Source organism: Orycteropus afer, unplaced genomic scaffold (genome assembly GCF_000298275.1).
Source record: "Orycteropus afer afer isolate SDZICR_OR568_19922 unplaced genomic scaffold, OryAfe1.0 scaffold00046, whole genome shotgun sequence".
In the NCBI taxonomy this organism is placed as follows: domain Eukaryota; kingdom Metazoa; phylum Chordata; class Mammalia; order Tubulidentata; family Orycteropodidae; genus Orycteropus; species Orycteropus afer.
This window is the reverse complement of record NW_006921633.1, coordinates 2,446,040-2,464,865: the sequence shown is the minus strand read 5'-3', so window position 1 is coordinate 2,464,865 and position 18,826 is coordinate 2,446,040. Positions and strand designations below refer to the sequence as shown.

The 18,826-nt window shown below is 36.7% G+C and overlaps 1 protein-coding gene across 1 annotated transcript in view; it reads left to right on the top strand.

The window, feature by feature from the left end:
- PNPT1 (polyribonucleotide nucleotidyltransferase 1) overlaps positions 1-18,826 on the top strand; it is a 98,501-nt gene that overhangs the window by 23,146 nt on the left and 56,529 nt on the right. Inside the window, exons 12-13 of the mRNA XM_007938041.1 lie at positions 16,037-16,133; positions 16,578-16,680. Of these exons, the coding sequence (XP_007936232.1) occupies positions 16,037-16,133; positions 16,578-16,680 (200 nt within the window). The remainder of the gene's footprint in view (positions 1-16,036; positions 16,134-16,577; positions 16,681-18,826) is intronic.

Here is an 18,826-nt window from a genome sequence, read left to right as displayed (position 1 = left end):
GAAGCCAAACCTGCTGCCACTTGGTCGATTCTAACTTATAACGACCCCATGAGACTGAGTTGAGCTACCTTGTGAAGTTTCCAAGACTGTTAGTCTTTGCAGAGGCGGACTGCTGCATCTTTGTCCCACGGAGGGGCTAGTAGGTGCAAGCCCTGGTCTTTTGGTTGTCAGGGGCTTGGGTGCTGCACCACCCATGTGTCCAATCAAAGAATTTTCCCACAAAAACAAGAATACAGAATTTAAAGTAAAAAAAGAAAAGTTAACAAAATGGCCCAAGTTCAACAAAAAAAATAGTAAAACACAAAATCAGAAGAGAAGAAGGAACAGTCCAAAGCAAAACACGAAGAGGAGGAAATTTCTCCAATGGAGACCAGAATAACGCAAAGAGTTGATCATTTTCAGACTTCAGTGCTAAATATATTTAAAGACAGCAAAAAGCACAGAGAAAACAAACTACTAGAGATCAGGAAGCAAATGGAGGAACAAAATAGGCTCAATGTTGGAATTGAAAATACCAAAAAATATATCCAAAGAGAACTACCCAAACTGAAGAATGAAACAACTGAATTAGGAAATGCAAGAGAAACACTTAACGATAGAGTTGAACAGATGGAAGGTAGAATAAATGAGCCAGAAGACAAAATTACTAAACATATCAAGTATCAGGAAAAATAAGAAAAGAACAAAGAAATGGAAACAAACCAATAGAAAATATGGGATTCAATTAAGGAATCTAACATTAGAATTACTGGATTCTCAGAGCATGATAACAGCAATAGACATAAAAAGATAATCAGAATTTCCCACATCTGAACAGAGAACAAAGCCTGCAAATACAGGCTTTGTTCATGAACCCCTATTAAAAGAGATACAAAAAGGTCATCTCTGTGCCATATCCTATTAAAGTTCTTGAAAACCAAAGACAAGGAGAGAATTGTGAAAGCAGCAAGAGAAAAACACAATATAACATACCAAGGTGCTTTCATAAAAATCAGTGCAGATTTCTCCCCAGAAACTATACAGGCTAGAAGACAATGGAGTGATACATATAAAGTTCTGAAGGAAAACAGTTGTCAATCAACAGTTCTTTACTGAGCAGAGTTGTCATTCAAAAATGAGGGGGAAATCAAGACATTTCCAAACAGAAGTTCTGGGGATTTGCCACCACAATACCAGCTCTAGGTATTACATCAATAAAGAAGATCACTAAGGACACTGAGAACTTAAATAAAACATAAGTCAATTGGGCCTAATGGATAGTCGAGACTACCCACCATCAGAACAATAAACATATTTCACCAGTGCACATGGAATGTTTTCCAGAATAGATTGTACACTAGGACACAAAACAAGTCTCAACAAACTTAAAAAGATTGAAATCATATAAAGCATCATTTCTTACCATAATGATATGATGCTAGAAATCAAAAACAGAAAAAATAAATAGGTAGAAACTAAATAATACACTACTAAAAAAAACCTGTTGGGTTACAGAAGAAATCAAAAGTACACTTAAAATTTCCTGAAATAAAATGAAAATAAAAACACAACTTGCCAGAACCTTTTGGACACCTCAAAGGTAGTACTCAGAAGAAAACTTATAGCAATAAATGCCTGCATTAAAAAAGACGAAAGATCCAGAATCATTAGCTTAAATGACTTGAACAAATGGGGGGAGGGGAGAACAAAAGAAGCCAAAAGCTACCAAAAAAAAGAGAAATAATAAAGATCAGAATAGATATAAATCAGAGAAACAATAGAAAGAACCGACAAAATTAGAAATTGGTTCTTAGAAAACAAAAACAAAAACCAAACCCACTGCAATCAAGTCAATTCCAACTCATAGCCACCCTATATAATAATTGAGTTTAGTCCCTGAAAATATCATATACTTGGTCTTTATGACTACCTGGGTCATTGTGGTTTTTGGTGATCTACTTTCTATTTTTCTTTTTCTGTGTATAGAAACAAATAATTACTTAAGTCGTTTGCCTTTCCATTTTGAGCATTTCCTGTGTAATACCTAGAGTTGGTATGTTTAGTAATTTTGTCTTCTGGTTCCTTTATTCTGCCTTCCGTCTGTTCAACTCTATCGTTGAGTGTTTCTCTTGCATTTCCTAATTCAATTATTTCATTCCACACATAAAAATCAGGTAGGTTCCTCTATACTAACAAAGACAATTCCGAGAAAGAATGAAGAAAACAATGCCACATAGAGTATGCTAAAAATCCTAGGAATTAACCTAACCAGGGCCAAAAAAGACTTATACAAAGAAAATTGTAAAACACTACTACAAGAGACTAAAAGAAACCTACGAAAGATGGAAGGACATCCTGTGCTCATGGGTTGAAAGACTTGATATTCTGAAAATGTCAGTTCTACCTAAAGCAATCTACAGATTCAATGAAATCCCAATACAAAATCCCAATGACATTCTTCACTAAAATTGAAAAACTAATGATCAGACTAAGTTCTGATTTCTTGGCAGACACCATGTAGGCAAGAAGGCAGTGGGATGACATAATATAAAACCCTGAGAGAAAAAAAATGCCAACCAAGAATTATATATCCAGCAAAACTATCCCTCAGATATGATGGCAAGATAAGGACATTTCAAGATTAAGAGAATTTGTAAAAACCTGACTAACTTTACAAGAGATACTAAAGGGAGTCCTTCAGACAGAGAACCAGCGATAGTTGACAACATTCTAGATTAAGACACATAACAACATCACCCAGAAATTAACCCTGATATAAAAAAGCAAACCAGACTCACTGCTGTCAAGACCGTATCACTATGGAAGTAGATTGCCCAGACTTCCTTCTGAGGAGTGGCTGGTGGGTTTGAACCGCCAGCCTCTGGTTAGCAGTCAAATGCCTTAGGCACGACGCTACCAAAGCTCCTAACCCAGATATAGAATATCAAAAACAAAATAAACTTACAAGATTGAAAATGGGGAGCCAAAGACAACAATTTGTAAACTGCAAACCAAAAAGAGGGAGTAAATGGTATAGTTACAGAACTTCCAAGTGGAGAGGAAGTCAAGATGATTTTGAGGTAGAATGGACTGTTTTGAACTTGGGAAGGAAATAATAAATCACAAGGTAACCTCAAAGAAAATTAATAAACATTCTCATCAAAATAAAAAAAGAAGAAAATCATAAAACTCAGCAAGCCCTAAAATAACAGCAATGAAGGAAATGATAAACAAAATTAACGCAGAAAAATATATGGAACAAATGAACCATTAAAACACCACACATACCCCCCCAAAAAAAAAAGCCAGCAAAATGATAGCGGTAAGGTCATACCTATCAATAATTACACTGACTGTAAATGGATTAAATGCACCAGTCAAGAAATGGAGAGTAGCAGAATAGATAAGAAAACATGACACATCAATATACTGTCTATAAGAGACATACCTTAGACACAGACAAAATTAAGCTAAAAATCAAAGGATAGAAAAACATATATGAAGCAAATGGCAACCAAAAAAATACCAGGAGTAGCAATATTAATTTCTGATAAAATAGAATTTAGAAAAAAACCAGAAGTGACAAGAAAGGACCTTGTATAATGAGTAAATGGTCAATCCAACAAGAGGACATATTGTAATACCTACACATCCAGTAAAAGAGCCCAAAATACACCAATCATAATTTAATAGAGTCAAAAATAAGCAGCTCTACAGTAATGGTAGGAGAATTTAAGATACCAGTTTTGATGAAGGACAGAACAACTTGAAAGAAACTAAGCAAATCTGAGCAACACAACCAACTAGACCTCGTAGATGTACACAGATCACTCCCAATAGCAGCTGCTTTCCAGTGTACATGGAATAGTCTCTAAAATTGACTGTATGTTGGCCCACAAAGCAAACCTCAATAAATTGAAAAATGTTAAAATACTACAAAGCTGCTTTTCAGATCACAATACTAGAAATCAACATCAGAAAGGTCAATGAAAAAAAAAATACATGGAATCTGAATAACACCCTGCTTAAAAATTACTGGATACTAAAAATAAATGAATTTTTTAAAAAATCCCTTGAATCAAATAAAAATGAAAACACAACATACCAAAATCTTGGGGACATAGCAAAAGCAGTACTCAGAGGACATATTATAGCTATAAAAGCACACATCAAAAAAGAAGAAAGAAACAAAATCAATACCATAACCCAACATCTCCCACAATTAGTAAAAAAAAAAAAAAAAAAAACCCTAAAAAAGCCTAAAGTCAAAAGAAGAAATAATAAAGATTGAGCAGAAATAAATGAAACAGAAAAGTGGTAGAAAGAATCAACAGGACTAGAAGTTGGTTCTTTGAAAGGATTGATAAAATTGACAAATCACTGACAAATTTAACAAAGGAAAAGATACCACTAACACAAATGAAAATCAAATGGTTGACAATAGAACGGAATGAAGTAAAAAAGGATAACAATACTATGAAGAACTATACTCCAACAAAGTTGAAAACCTAAAAGAAATGGAAAAATTTCTGGCAACTACTCACTCAAATTAAGAAAATCTGAAATAGAAAATCTGAATATGCCATCATGATAGATGAAATTTAACAGGTCATTAAAAGAAAAGAAAAGAAAAAGGCCTGGCCTAGATGCCTTCACTGGCGAATTCTACCAAACATTCAGTGAAGAAATGACACCAATTCAAACTATTCCAGAACATAGAAAAGGTTGGAATACTTCTGCATTCATTCTATGAACCATGCATAACCCTGATACCAAAACCAGGTAAAGATAACACTAGAAAAGAAAATTATAGACCAGTATCCCTTATGAACATTGATGCAGAAATTCTCAACAAAATCATAGTCAATACAATCCAACATTGTATCAAAGGAACAATACATCAGAACCAAGTGGAATTAATATCAGTTATACAAGGATTGTTCAACATTAGAAGGGCAACGTAATCTACGACATAAAACAAAGAAAAAGAACCACATGATCATACCAGTCAGTGCGGAAAAGACATTTAACAAAATCCAGCACCCATTCCTGAAAAAATGTTCAGCAAAATAGGAATAGAAAGGAAGTTCCTCAGCATAATTAAGGGCATATGCTCAAAACTAATGGCCTAATAATTCTCAACAAAGAGAGACTGAAAACATTCCCCTTGTGAACAGGGATCAGACGCAGTTGTCTTTTATCACATTCCTATTCAGTGTTGCATTGGACATCCTAGCCAGAGCAATAAGGAAAGAAAGGGAAATAAAAGGCATCTGGATGGGCAAAGAAATAAATATAATTTGCAGGTGATATGATCCTATACATAGAAAATCCCAAAGACTTTACAAGAAAACTACTGGAACTAATAGATGGATTCAACAGGGTGGCAGAGTCAGAGATCAACATACAAAATCAGTCAGATTTTGTTACACTAACAAAGTTCTGAAATCAAGAATACAATGTCATTTACAATAGCCACCCAAAAGATGAAGTAGTTAGGAATAAATCTAACCAGGGATACAAAAGACCTATCCAGAGAAAACTATAAAACACTACTACAAGAGTCCTACATAATTTGAAGAATATACCCTGCTCTTGGATAGGAGTACTCACTGTGAAAGTATCAATACTACCAAAAGCAGCCTACAGACATAATGCAGTCCTACTCCAGATTTCATCATAATTCTTTAAAGAGATGGAATACTTATCAGCAACTTTATATGGAAAGGAAAAAGACCTCATATAAGCAAACACTACTAAAGAAGAACAAAGTAGGAGGCTTCACATTCCCCAATCTCAAACCTATGATATAGCTACAATAGCCAAAACAGCCTGATTTTTATACAATGACACACACATAGACCAGTGAACAAGAATTGAGAACCCGGACGCAAACCCACCCATTGAATGGTTGTTCTTTGACAAATAACCAAAATTCATTAAATGGGGAAGAAATAGTCTTTAACAAATGGTGCTGGTAAAAGTGGATATCCATTTGCAGAAAAATGAAACAGGATTCATATCCCTCATTATATACAAAAACTAACTCAAGATGGACCAAAGATGAACTGTAAAACCTAAAACTATAAAGGTCATCAAATAAAAAATAGGAATAAACCTAAGGGCCCTATTTCAGGGTATAAATACACTATGAAACATAACTGAAAATGCACAAACAGCTGAAGACAAAGTAGGTGACTGAGACCATATAAAAATTAAACATTTATGCACATCAAAAGATTCACTACAAGAGTAAAAAGAACCTACAGACTGGGAAAACATTTTTGGCAGTGACAAGAAACTGATCTGTCACATTTATAGAAAACTTCATCTTAGCAATATTCCAGTTAAAAAATGTATAGGGGACATGAACAGACACTTCACCAAAGAAGATATTCAGGTAGCCAACAAACACAGGAAAAAACGTTCACAATCATTAGGCATTAGAAAGAAACAAATCAAAACAACAGTGAAGTATCACCCCAGCAATAATAGCAAAGTTCAGCAAGTCAGAAAATAGCAAATTCTGGTGATGGTGTTGAGAGACTGGAACCTAATACACTGCTGGTGGGACTGTAAAATGATACAATGACTATGGAAAACAGTATGGCACTCCCTTTAAAAGCTGGAAATAGAAATACCATATGATCCAGCAACTCTACTAGGTATGTATCCTAGAGAAATAAGAACCATGCACATCCATGTTTGTTGCAGCACTATTCACAATAACAAAAGATGGAAACAACCCAAATGCCCATCTACAGGTGAATAGATAGACAAAACTATGGTACATACACACAATGGAATGCTACGCAACATTATAACGATGAATCTGCAAAACATCTCGTAACATGTATAAACCCAGATCACATTATACTGAGTAAAATTAGTCAGTTGCAAAAGGACAAATATTGTGTGAGACCACTATTGCAAAAAGTCAAGAAAAGATTTTCACACGTAAAGAAATATCCTTTTATGTTCCCCGAGGGTGGGAGGATAATCACTAACTAGAGGGTAGACGCTATTAACTCTGTTGAAGAGAAAGGGGAGTTTAGCGTAGAATGATCCAGGGAAAGACAGACATTGAGAGGAGCACAAGGGTGAAAGGCAGCGCGAAGGTAAATATTGTTACATACACAATGCTACCATAACAGTAACAACTATTCAAATAATCTACAAGTAGATACATAGATAGACATGTAGGCTGAACAGGAATGGGAAGCAGAATGGGACTATACCCACAAATATGTGTAGGTTTGACAGAGAATATTTCTACATATGTATTTACATATGCTACAAATAAATCTATGGCTATACTGGAGCATACAGGGAGCAAGGTTATGAAAACATCTTAGCCATGACCAAAAACCTGAGGGAGTAAGTTGCTGGGCCTGGAGACTCAGGACAATAGTCTCTGGGGAACATCAAGGTCAGTTAGCACAACATTGTCCACAAAGACAACGTTCTGCATCCTACTTTGGTGAAAAACAATTACAATGTTAAAAGCTTGCGAGTGACGACCTAAGGTGCCACTATTGGTTTCCCCTAGTCCAAAGCAAAGCAGAGTGAAGAAGCTAACAGACACATGGAAACAATTAGTCCAAAGGACTAGGGACCATAGAAACTTCAGCCTCCACGATCTTGAGACCAGAACTAGGTCAAGCCGGGCAACCACTACCAGCTGCTCTGAAAGGGATCATATTAGAAGGTCCTAGATAAAATGGGAGAAAAATACGGAACAAGACTCAACATTATATAAAAGACCAGGCTTACTGGGCTGATAGAGACTAGTGGAAACCCTGAGACTGTGGCCCTTGGTCACCCTTCAGACCTGAAACTGAACTTACTCCCATAGCTGAATTTTTAAACAATAGGCCTACAAGGTAAACAATAACTTTAGGTAGGTAGATACTCTTTAGAACAATCAATCATTTGAGATCAAAAGATTAGCACTTGCCCAAGGACAGAGTTCAGAAGGCCAGAAAGATTAGGAGAGAAGGAGTAATGGAAACAAGAAACACGAGGGAGATGTGGAAGGAGTGAGGTTACATTAATTGCAGTCAGTTTAATACATATATATATATATTGGTTGAGTTCAGACAGCCAGCCTTTTGGTTAGCAACCAAATGCTTTAATATATGAGCAAAGAAGGAGGCCTCATACTCCCCAATATCCAAGCATACTATACAGTCACTGTAATCAAAACAGCCTGATATCAGTTCAGTGATAGACATACAGACCAGTGGAATGGAATTGAGAACTAAGAATTAAACCTAGCTATCTATAAGCAACTGATTTTCAACAAGGGGTCAAAGTCTATTCAGTGGGGCAGAAATAATCTCTTTAATAGATGGTGTTGGCAAAACTAGATACCCATCTGCAGGAATTTGAAACAGGATCCATATCTCACACCATACACAAAAACTAACTCAAAAGTGGCTTCAAAGACCTAAGTGTAAAAACCTAAAACTATAAAATTCCTGTAAGAGAGCACAGGAAAAAAACTGTATTACATAAGACATCATTAAAAGAGTAAATAGACAACCTGTAGATAGGGAAAAAAGTCTTTGGAAACAGTTTATCCAGTAAGGGTCAAATCTCTAAAATCTATTGAAAACTGCTGTAATTCATCCACAAAAAGACAGCTCAGTCACAAAATGGGCAAAGGACATGAATAGAACCTTCACTAAAGAGTATATCCAAGCAGCTAACAAAAATTAGAAGATGTTCAATATCATTAGCCATTACAAAAAACCAAACTCACTGCTATCGAGTGAATTTTTACTCATAGAGACCCCTCCTCAGGTTTCCAAGGCAGTATCTCTATGGAAGTAGATTGCCCAATCTTCCTCCTGAGGAGTGGCTAGTGGGTTTGAACAGTCAGCCTTCTGGTTAGGAGTCGGATGCCTTAGGCACTATGCCACCAGAGCTATGCAAATCAAAACTACAAGGAGGTACCATCTTGCCTTGAATAAAAATGCCACTAATTTTTAAATAAATAAAATAACAACAAATGTTTTAGATATGGGGATGTTGAAACCCTTATCCATTGCCAATGGGACTATAAAATGGTACAACCACTATGAAAAGCATTATGGTACTTTCTCAAAAAACTAGAAATAGAACTACCCTATGATCCAGCAATCCCACTCCTGGGTGTATACCCTAAAACAACAAGAAAAATAAAACTCACTAACATCGAGTTGATTCAGACTCATAGCAACCCCCATTGGGTTTCCAAGGCTATAAATCGTTATGGAAGTAGATTGCTTAAACTTAAACTCCCATGGTGGGTTCGAACTGCTGACCTTCTGGCTAGTAACCAAATGCCTTACCCACTAAAACATTAGAACTCCTTAGGTATATACCCTAAAACCAAAAGCACACTTACTGCCATCAAGGCGATTCTGATCATAATACTCCCCTTTGGGTAGGTATATACCCTAGAGACCTGAAAATAATGACATGAACAGACATGTACATCTGTGTTCACTGCTGCTTTATTTACAATAGCAAATAAATGGAAACAACTGAAGTATCCATCAACAGATGAATGGATAAACAAACTGTGGTACTTGTATATATATACAGTGGAATACTATGCAACCATTAAGGCTCCAACAAAGATGAGGCTATGAAACATATAACATGGATGGACCTGAAGAACAGAATGCTAAGTGAAATAAGTCAAATACTGTACAATCCCTGTTTTATTTTTTTAAAAAAAGAGATAAATATAGAGACTAATGTTCATTGGTGGTTAATGGGGTGGGTGGAGTAGGAAAATTATCTTTTATACAGTAGTTATTTTTAGTGATGAGAAAAGTGGCACCAAATGTCAATGCGTTGAGCATAGCACAATCAAAGTAAAAGCAAGTATTTGAGCATGTATACATGTGTATAGGCAAATTGATACATAGGTAGATACAGAAGTGTATATAGATAAGAACAAATAAAATTATCTGTAACTAAAACCAAACCCGTTGCCATTGAGTCAATTCTGACTTACAGTGTCCCTGTAGAACAGAGTAGAACTGCCACCATAGAGTTTCCAAGGCAGTAAATCTTTGTGAGAGCAGACTGTCTCATCCTTCTGAGAGCAGCTGTTGTGTTCAAACCACTGACCTTTTGCTTAGCAGCAGAATGCTTTAACCACTACCCCACCACGTATGTGCCTGTATCCACATATTTGTGTTTGCACATACCTATAGAGTTATCTATACCAAAGTCAAACCCACTGCCATTGAGTTGACTCAGACTCACAGTGACCCTATATGACAGAGTAAAACTGCCACCATAGGATTTCCAAGACTGGGAATCTTGATGGAAGCAGACTGCCTCATCTTTTTACCATGGAGTAGCTGGTAGGTTTGAGCCAGCAGCCTTTTGATTAGCAGCCAAGTTCTTTAACCACAGTGCCACCAGAGCTCCTTCAGAAATATCTATATAAGTATGGAGACTTCCGGTATGATAGAGGAATAAGCAGACAAGCGACACAGACCCTCATCAACAAAGGAAAGAAAAATCAATTGACAGAGATTTAGAAGATAATCCTAGCACCCTCAGCTTTGAAAGGAACTATACAGAAGTGGATTAGGCACCAACTAATGGAAAAACCTGAACAAAAACAGTGAGTACAGAGACAGTTGGAGCTGCGGACTGTCAGATACTCTGACAAGACCAACAGCCTAAATATTTCCAACTGGTGTTGGGACCTGAGCATTGACCTAAAGATCAGTCCTGGTCACCAAGGGCTGCAGGGACAACTGCTCTGCTGGCCTATGACTAGGAAGGGAAACAGCCAGATTGGAGACAACCTGAGCTATGGACTTTTTGCCGTCCAGTGGGTGCAGCCCTTTTGATTGTTTACATGTGGCAGCCATTTTGGATATTTAAAGTGACCGAGGGAGCAGCCATTTTGAATGTTTACAAGCGGTGGCCATTTTGGATTTAAAACTGATAGAATTCTCATTTGGATTCCAGGGATGTAAGAACAGTCTCTGTTTGCCAGGGTCAGCAAGGACATATGAGAGGCTGACAAAGGAAAGGAGACAGGAGGTGAGTGTGTAAGTGCCGTCAACTAGTGAATAGAGGAGCACAGCACAGTACCCTGCCTGTATAGATAACACACAAAACAAAAAAAATGAAAATTGTGGGCAAGTCACTCCAACATATAATCACCAATTAAATGTCAACACAAAAACATCACAATGCCTCAGAGACAACAGAACATCACAGTCCACACAAAGAAGCAAGATAAAGCAGGAGAAACAAGGGTCCAGGATACAGACCCAAAACACATCCCTGAGGAAGACGCAGCATTGGAACTTCCTGATAAGGTATTCAAAATAATTATATTTAGGTATCTTCAAAGGATTGAGAGAGAGACCAGGGAAAACACAGACAAAACCCTAGAAGAATTTTGGAAGAAAATAAAAGAACAAAATGACAAAATCAATGAAAAAATTAGAAAATACTTCTAAATCTACAGATAGAAATCCAGATGATTGATACTAAATTGTCAGAAATAGATAACACATTGAAAGGGCACAGGAGTAGAATTGATGAAATGGAGGACAGAATTAATGAGATTGAAGACAAATACCTGAATACTTCTTTGGAAAGGGATCAATCAGAAAAAAAAATCAAAACAAAATGAAGAAAGCCTAAGGTTCATGTGGAATACCATCAAAAGGAATAACCTACATATCATTGGAATTCCAGAACAGGAAGAGAAAAATGAAACCACTGAGAAAATTGTCCAAGATTTATTGAAGGAGGACTTCCCTGATATGATGAAAGATGAGAATATATCCATTCAGGAAGTACAACAAACCCCAAACAAGATAGACCCCAAAAGAAAAACACCAAGACATATCATGATCAAACTCACCAAAACCAAAGACAAAGAATCATGAGAGCAGCACAGGAAAAATGAAAAGTTACCTACAAGGGGCAACCAATAAGACTAAGCTCGGATTTCTTGACAGAAACCATGCAGGTGAGAAGACAGTAGGATGGTATATATAAAACACTGGAAGAGAAAAATTTCCAACCAAGAATTATGTGCCCAGCAAAATTGTCCCTCAAATATGATGGTGAAATTAGGACATTTCCAGATAAGCAGAAATGAAGGGAATTTGTTAAAACTGGACCAGCCTTACAAGAGATGATAAAGGGAGCCCTTTGGACAGAGAAGCAACAACAGCTGACTATTAACAGACATTCTGATATAACCCAGAAACCAACCCAGCTATGGAAGTATCCAAAGTAAATAAACCTCAAGATTGTAAACAGGGAACCAGAGACACCAACCGACAAATGAGGACAACTACAAACCAAAAAGAGTGAAAAAAATCTGTGTCATTACAGAACTTCTAGATTATAGGGAAGTCAAGACAACTATAAGATAGATTGGACTGTTCTAAACTTGGGAAGAAAACTATAAATCACAGAGTAACCTCAAAGAAAAATGATAAACCTTCATATCAAAATAAAAAAGAGGACCAGCATAAATATTCGGCAAATTCTATAACAATAGTAATGAAGGAAGTGATAACATGATTCATAAACAAAACGATCTCAGCATAGAAAATTATATGGAACAAAGAAATCAACACAATGAAAAAGCACATGACAAAAATGACAGCAACAAATTCATATTTGCTGATAATTACATATCTGGCAAGGGACTTATCTCTAAGAATGCTGAAAAACTCCAACGCCTCAACACCAAAGGAATTAACAATCCAATTGAAAAATGGGCAGAAGACATGAATAGACACTTCACCAAGGAGGATATTCAGATGGTCAGCTAATACATGAAAGATGCTCACAATCATTGGCCATCAGAGAGATGTAAATCAAAACAACAATGAGAAATACTGTCTCACCACAGCACTGATGACAAGGTTCAATGAGACAGAAAATAATAAATGCTGGTGGGGATGTGCAGAGATTGGGACTCTCATACACTGCTTGTGTGACTGTGGAAAACAATATGGCGATTCCTTAGAAAGTTGATATTGGAGATACCATTTGACCCAGCAATCCCATTACTAGGTTTATATTCTAGAGAGGTGAGAGCCAGGATAGGACAGATACATGCACGCTTATGTTCATCACTGCACTATTTGCAGTAGCAAAAAGATGGAAACAATCTGCGTGCCCATCAGCGGAAGAGTGGATGACCAAACTATGGTACATACACATACTGGAATGCTATGCAGCACTAAAGAATAATATAAAGTCTGCAAAACACCGCATAATATGGATGAACTTGGAGGACATTTTGCTGAGTGAAATAAGTCAATCACAGAAGGACAAATATAGTATTAGTTCGTGTTGTGGAGAGTCAAGGAAAGGTTTATATATGGAGGGGAACTTTTTTATTGGTTTCCAGGGGTGGGAGGGGTGGGGAGGGAACACTACAAAAAAAAAATGCATTGACCCATGTCACTTTAGCTTTGTGTTTTTCTCTGTACATAAATTATATTTCAATAAAATGTATTTTAAAAAGAAAGAAATATCTGTAAGTATGTATAAACACAAATATTTGGGTGCAGGCCCATATATTCATTGAAGACACAAATACAGATACTCCTCAGACATAACCAAACACCTAACATTAACTCAGTCAACTGGCATAACATAGTGCACAAAAATCATGATTTGCATCGTAGTGAAGTGAGTAGGGTCTGGGGCCTTAAAAGCTGCGAGTGCTGTCCATCTGAGAACTACCCCTCTCTTGGTCTCAGGAGGAAATAAGGTAATTAAAAGTGCAAAGAAGAAACATGTCTACATGAGGCACTTTACCCTGAAACCAGAGGAACTAGATGTTGCCTGGCAACTACCATAGACCATTCTGACCAGGGTTACAATAGTTGATCCTGAATAAAATAGGAGAAAAATATGGAGCAGAACTGAAATTCTTACTTTAAAAAGAAAAAGACAACTAGAATAATAGTAGAGGATATCCTGTGACTATCACTTTAAGACACTCTTTAGCTCTTTCAAGACCAAATTATTTTCTGATTTGAATATTTTGTTGAAACTATGTGTTTTCGGTAATGGAAGGCATTTTGAATGAAATGAAAAATATTTTGCAGTGTGGGTTTTGATACAATTAGTGGAACACATGCGTCCTAAGGGGTCTCTGGTGTGGAGGTTGGTGGGATAAGGCCCATGTCTTCAGATTCATGCTGTTGTATGGGCCAGCACCAAAGGGCATGCACTAAAAGTGGGGTACCAGCTTCCCATTAAACCCTGTTGTTGTTATGTGCCATCAACTCAGACCCAACCCATAGTGACCTCTCCTTGGGTTTCCGAGGCAGTATCACTACAGAAGTAGATTGCCCCATTTTCCTTCTGAGGAGTGGCTGGTGGGTTTGAACTGCCAGCCTTCTGGTAGCAGTCAGGTGCCTTAGGCACTACGCTATCATGTAGGTGGGCACTATATGTTCCACAGGTCATGGGAGGGTTAAACTTATACCAGAGCCTATCACCTGAGATCACCATTTTGCAAAAGAGCAGCATGACACACAAAGGAGATTAACCCTAAGATTGGTGCCCTATTTAAAAACCATCAGTATGAGTCCAAAAGGTTAACAATTGCTCAGATCAGAAGACAAGGTTGCAGGGAAACTAGATTACTGGAAAGGGAGCAAACTGAACACAATTAAAGAGAATGTTGACACATTGTAAGATATGTAATTAATGTCACTGTATAATTTGTATGGAAATTATCGAATAAGATTCTAACTTGCTGTGGAAACCTTCACCAAAATCTCTGTGAAATATTGTTTTAAAATCAAATTTAAGTGTTGATAAGGATTTGTAATTTAGAGGCATACCTTGGAGACATTGCAAGTTGAGTTCCAAATCAAAAAAAAAAAAACCCACTGCCATCAAGTCGATTCCAGGATAAATCTTTACAGAAGTAGATTGCCCAGGCTTCCTTCTGCAGAGTGGCTAGTGGGTTTGAATCACCAACCTTCTGGTTAGCAGTCAAATAGATGCCTTAGGCACTGTGCTACCAGAGTGCTGCGATAAAGCAAATATCACAATAAAGCGAGTGACATGATTTTTGGGGCTCCCAGTGTATATAAAACTTGTTTACACTGTACTGTAGTCTATTAAGTATGTAATAGCATTATGAAAAAGTTTGAAATATTGTAAGAATTCCCAAAATGTGACACAGTGATGTGAAATTAGCACATGCTGTTGGAAAAATGGCGCTGATAGACTTGCTTGAGTTAAGGCTGTTACAGATCTTCATTTTATACAAAGTTCAGTATCTGTGAAGCATAAGTAAAGCAAAAATAAAATGAGGTGTGCCTGTATAAACAAAATTGTTCCACAATTTGCAGATAAAGTTAAAATCTAACACAGAAGAATAAAGGTGACTATTCTTAAAACTAGTCACCTTTATGAGCTCTGGTAGCATAGTGCCTAAGGCACTTGACTGCTAACCAGAAAGGCTGGCGGTTCAAACCCACCAGCCACTCCTCGGAAGGAAGGTTGGGCAATCCTACTTCCGTAGTGATACTGCCTCGGAAACCCAAGGAGGGGTCGCTATGAGCTGGGGGCGACTGGATGGCAAATAACAACAACAACAACATTCTTAAAACTAGCAGGCCTTTTCATAATTGGGTTGGCTAGATTTGCTTTAAGCATAGCAAGGATTGTGAGAATGGTGCAGGACAGGGCAGTGTTTCGTTCTATTGTACATAAGGCCACTATGAGTCTGAATCAACTCAACTGCACCTAACAATAGCAACAATAGATTTTTCAGGTAGAGAAAAATCAGGAACTAATTTCAAACCACTCTAATTCTGGTAGAAAGCAAAGGAATCCCCAGTAAGAGTACATTTGAGGTACTTACCGCTTTGTGTGTCTCCCCTTCTTGAGAACATTTGATTAATCCACTTGGTTTGCCTGATGACTAAATGTTCAACATCAATTCCCTTGGTTTACTCCCATTAATTTGATGATTTGAACTTAAGAGAAATTTATCTTCTAAATAGAGAAATCCTTTGTTTTGATTTGTCTTCCATAGAAAAATTTCCAGAGGCTGATCCATATGAAATAATTGAATCTTTTAATGTTGTTTCAAAGGACGTCTTTAGAAGTATTATTTTGAATGAATACAAAAGGTAAGCATATCTTTTTTTGATGGAATTGAAGCATTCACTGTCTCTGCAAGTTGTATTGAAGTGCAACTTCCCAATGCAAGGAACTGTTTTTGCATTTTTTTTTAAACAAGTGAACGGTAAAGAATTATATTTATTTTATAAATGGACACCTATTAAAAGAAAGAATATACAGATGGTGTGGATGTGTCTCTCTGATTCGTGTGTAGAGCAGTGGCTCACAACCCTAGCTTTATGTCAGAATTACCTGTAGTGCTTTTTAATAATGCTGGTGCCTAGGTCATAACCCCTGAGATTCTGATTCAGTGGTTATTAGGGTGGGGCTTACTACCAGTGATTATGTTACGCAACTGGAGTTGAGAACTTTCTAGTAGGAATAAAGAAATAATACATGATTTTTCTGATTTCCAGTACTGCTTCACCTACTTACTTCCTTTATTACTGTAGGTGTGATGGTCGTGATCTGACTTCACTTAGGAGTATAAACTGTGAGGTAGATATGTTTAAAACTCTTCATGGATCAGCATTATTTCAAAGAGGACAAACACAGGTAATACATGTTTTTAAAAAACCCTATAATTGTTAACAGCTTTATTGAGGTATAAATCCCATATAATATTATGTACATTTTTGAAGTATATGATTTGGTAAATTTTGACATTCATACAACTGAGAAACTCTCACCACAATCAACACAATCAAGAAAGATAATGAACACCTCAGTCACCTGTTTGTTACCTCTTCTTCTTATCCCCTTTCACATCCCCAACAACCACTGATCTGCTTTTGTCACTATAGATTAGTTTACATTTTCTAGAATTACCTGATATTTTTACTGTGTTTTTCTTTTAATCTCAGGTGCACAAATTTGAATCACCCATACTCCCTAAGTATACCATCACTTTTGAGTCTTTGTAAGGTCCTCATTTGTTTGTTTCTTTTAGTCTGTATCTCAGTCCTATTCCTTCCCCACCCTTAGGCACATACTCTTGTGTTTAACATATCCAGTTCACCTTCTGTTTGTTTACTTACATATTTGTACCTCCATTTTCTTGTGTATGAAATTAGGTTTTTTCCTCTTTTTTTCTCATACTAATCACTACTGTGTTCACTAATTTTTCCATATATGATGAATACAAAGTGGGGCTATCTCTTGGGTTTAATTTTGGTTGCTTTGATTACTAGTGAGTCTGAGTATCTCTTTAAATGTTAGCCACTTAGCCAAAGCAAACCCACTGCCATCGATTTGATTGCAGCACACAGTGACCCTAAAGGACAGAATAGAACTGCCCCCATAGGGTTTCCAAGGCTGTAAATCTTTACAGAAGCAGACTGCCTCATCGAGAAAGATGATGGATTGACTTGTGGATTTGAACCACCAACCTTTCAGTTAGTAGCCCAGTGCTCTGGTGGTTAAACACTGTGCAACTAGAGCACTTGCCATTCACCAGTCACTGTATAAACCATCCCATGGTACACTGCACTCTCCAGGGGGCACTCTTCGCATAGATGCTATCTCTTGGAGTTGTGCAATGTGATGGCACTGATTCAGGTTTCTCTTTTATGAATTACCTGCCTGCTTTCATCCTTTGGGCTTTTTTTTTTTCCTCCTTGATATTGCTTACAGTGTTTGTTCTGCTATTTTATAGTAATTTCTTACATGTTTTAAATATTAACCCATTTTTAGAAACAAACCAGGCTTTGTATATATTTTTCCCTTCTGTTAATTCGTCGCTTAGCTTTATCTGTGATAGCCTATGATATGTCTAGAGTGCACCTGAAATCTTTAGTTTAGTGGTCATTCTTACCCTTTTTCACTTTTTTTGGTTTGTGCTTTCAGAGTCATATTTAAGAAATCCTTCCTACTTTAAAAACATTACATTATGGACCTACTGTTCCCTTCTATAGCTTTATAGGTTTAGCTATAAAATTTAAATCGCTCATCTGTCTTTGAGTTTATTCCTATATATAGTATGAGGTGAAAACCTCCATAAGTGAGCCAAGTTTATAATATTTGGTAATAATCCATTTTGTTTTACCATTGATTTGTGATATTACTATCATATTAAAAGTTTATAAATACATTGCTGAACTCTGTTCTCTTCCATCATTCTGAGTTTCCTGAGCAAATATGAAACTAATTAAATTTTTGTGGTTTTGGGGTATGTCTTAATACCAGAAAAGTCAAATCCATCTTCTCCCTTTTCCTCCCAAAATTGCTTTAGCTATGCATGAATATTTGTTTCTTCTTATAAATTTAAGACTTAAATCAAGAGTCAAAAATCCTTTTAGGATTTAGATTGGAATTGTACTGAATTTATGAATTTGAGAAAGAGGATATTTTTCCAATTTAAATCAGTCTTTACAATGAATATAGGCTATCTCATGTAAGTATCTCCATTGCAATGTTCTGTATGTTGTTGTTGTTATGTGCCATCGAGTTGGACCCGACTCATAGCGACCCCTCCTTGGGTTTCCGAGGCAGTATCACTACGGAAGTAGATTGCCCAACCTTCCTTCCAGGGAGTGGCTGGTGGGTTTGAACCGCCAGCCTTTTGGTTAGCAGTCAAGTCTTAGGCTGACAGTCTCTGCCTTTTAACTAGAATAATAAAGTCCATTAATGTGTACTTTAGTTAATGATATGATTGAATTTTATTATTTGTTTTAGTTTTGTCCCTAATTTTTCTCTGTTCTTC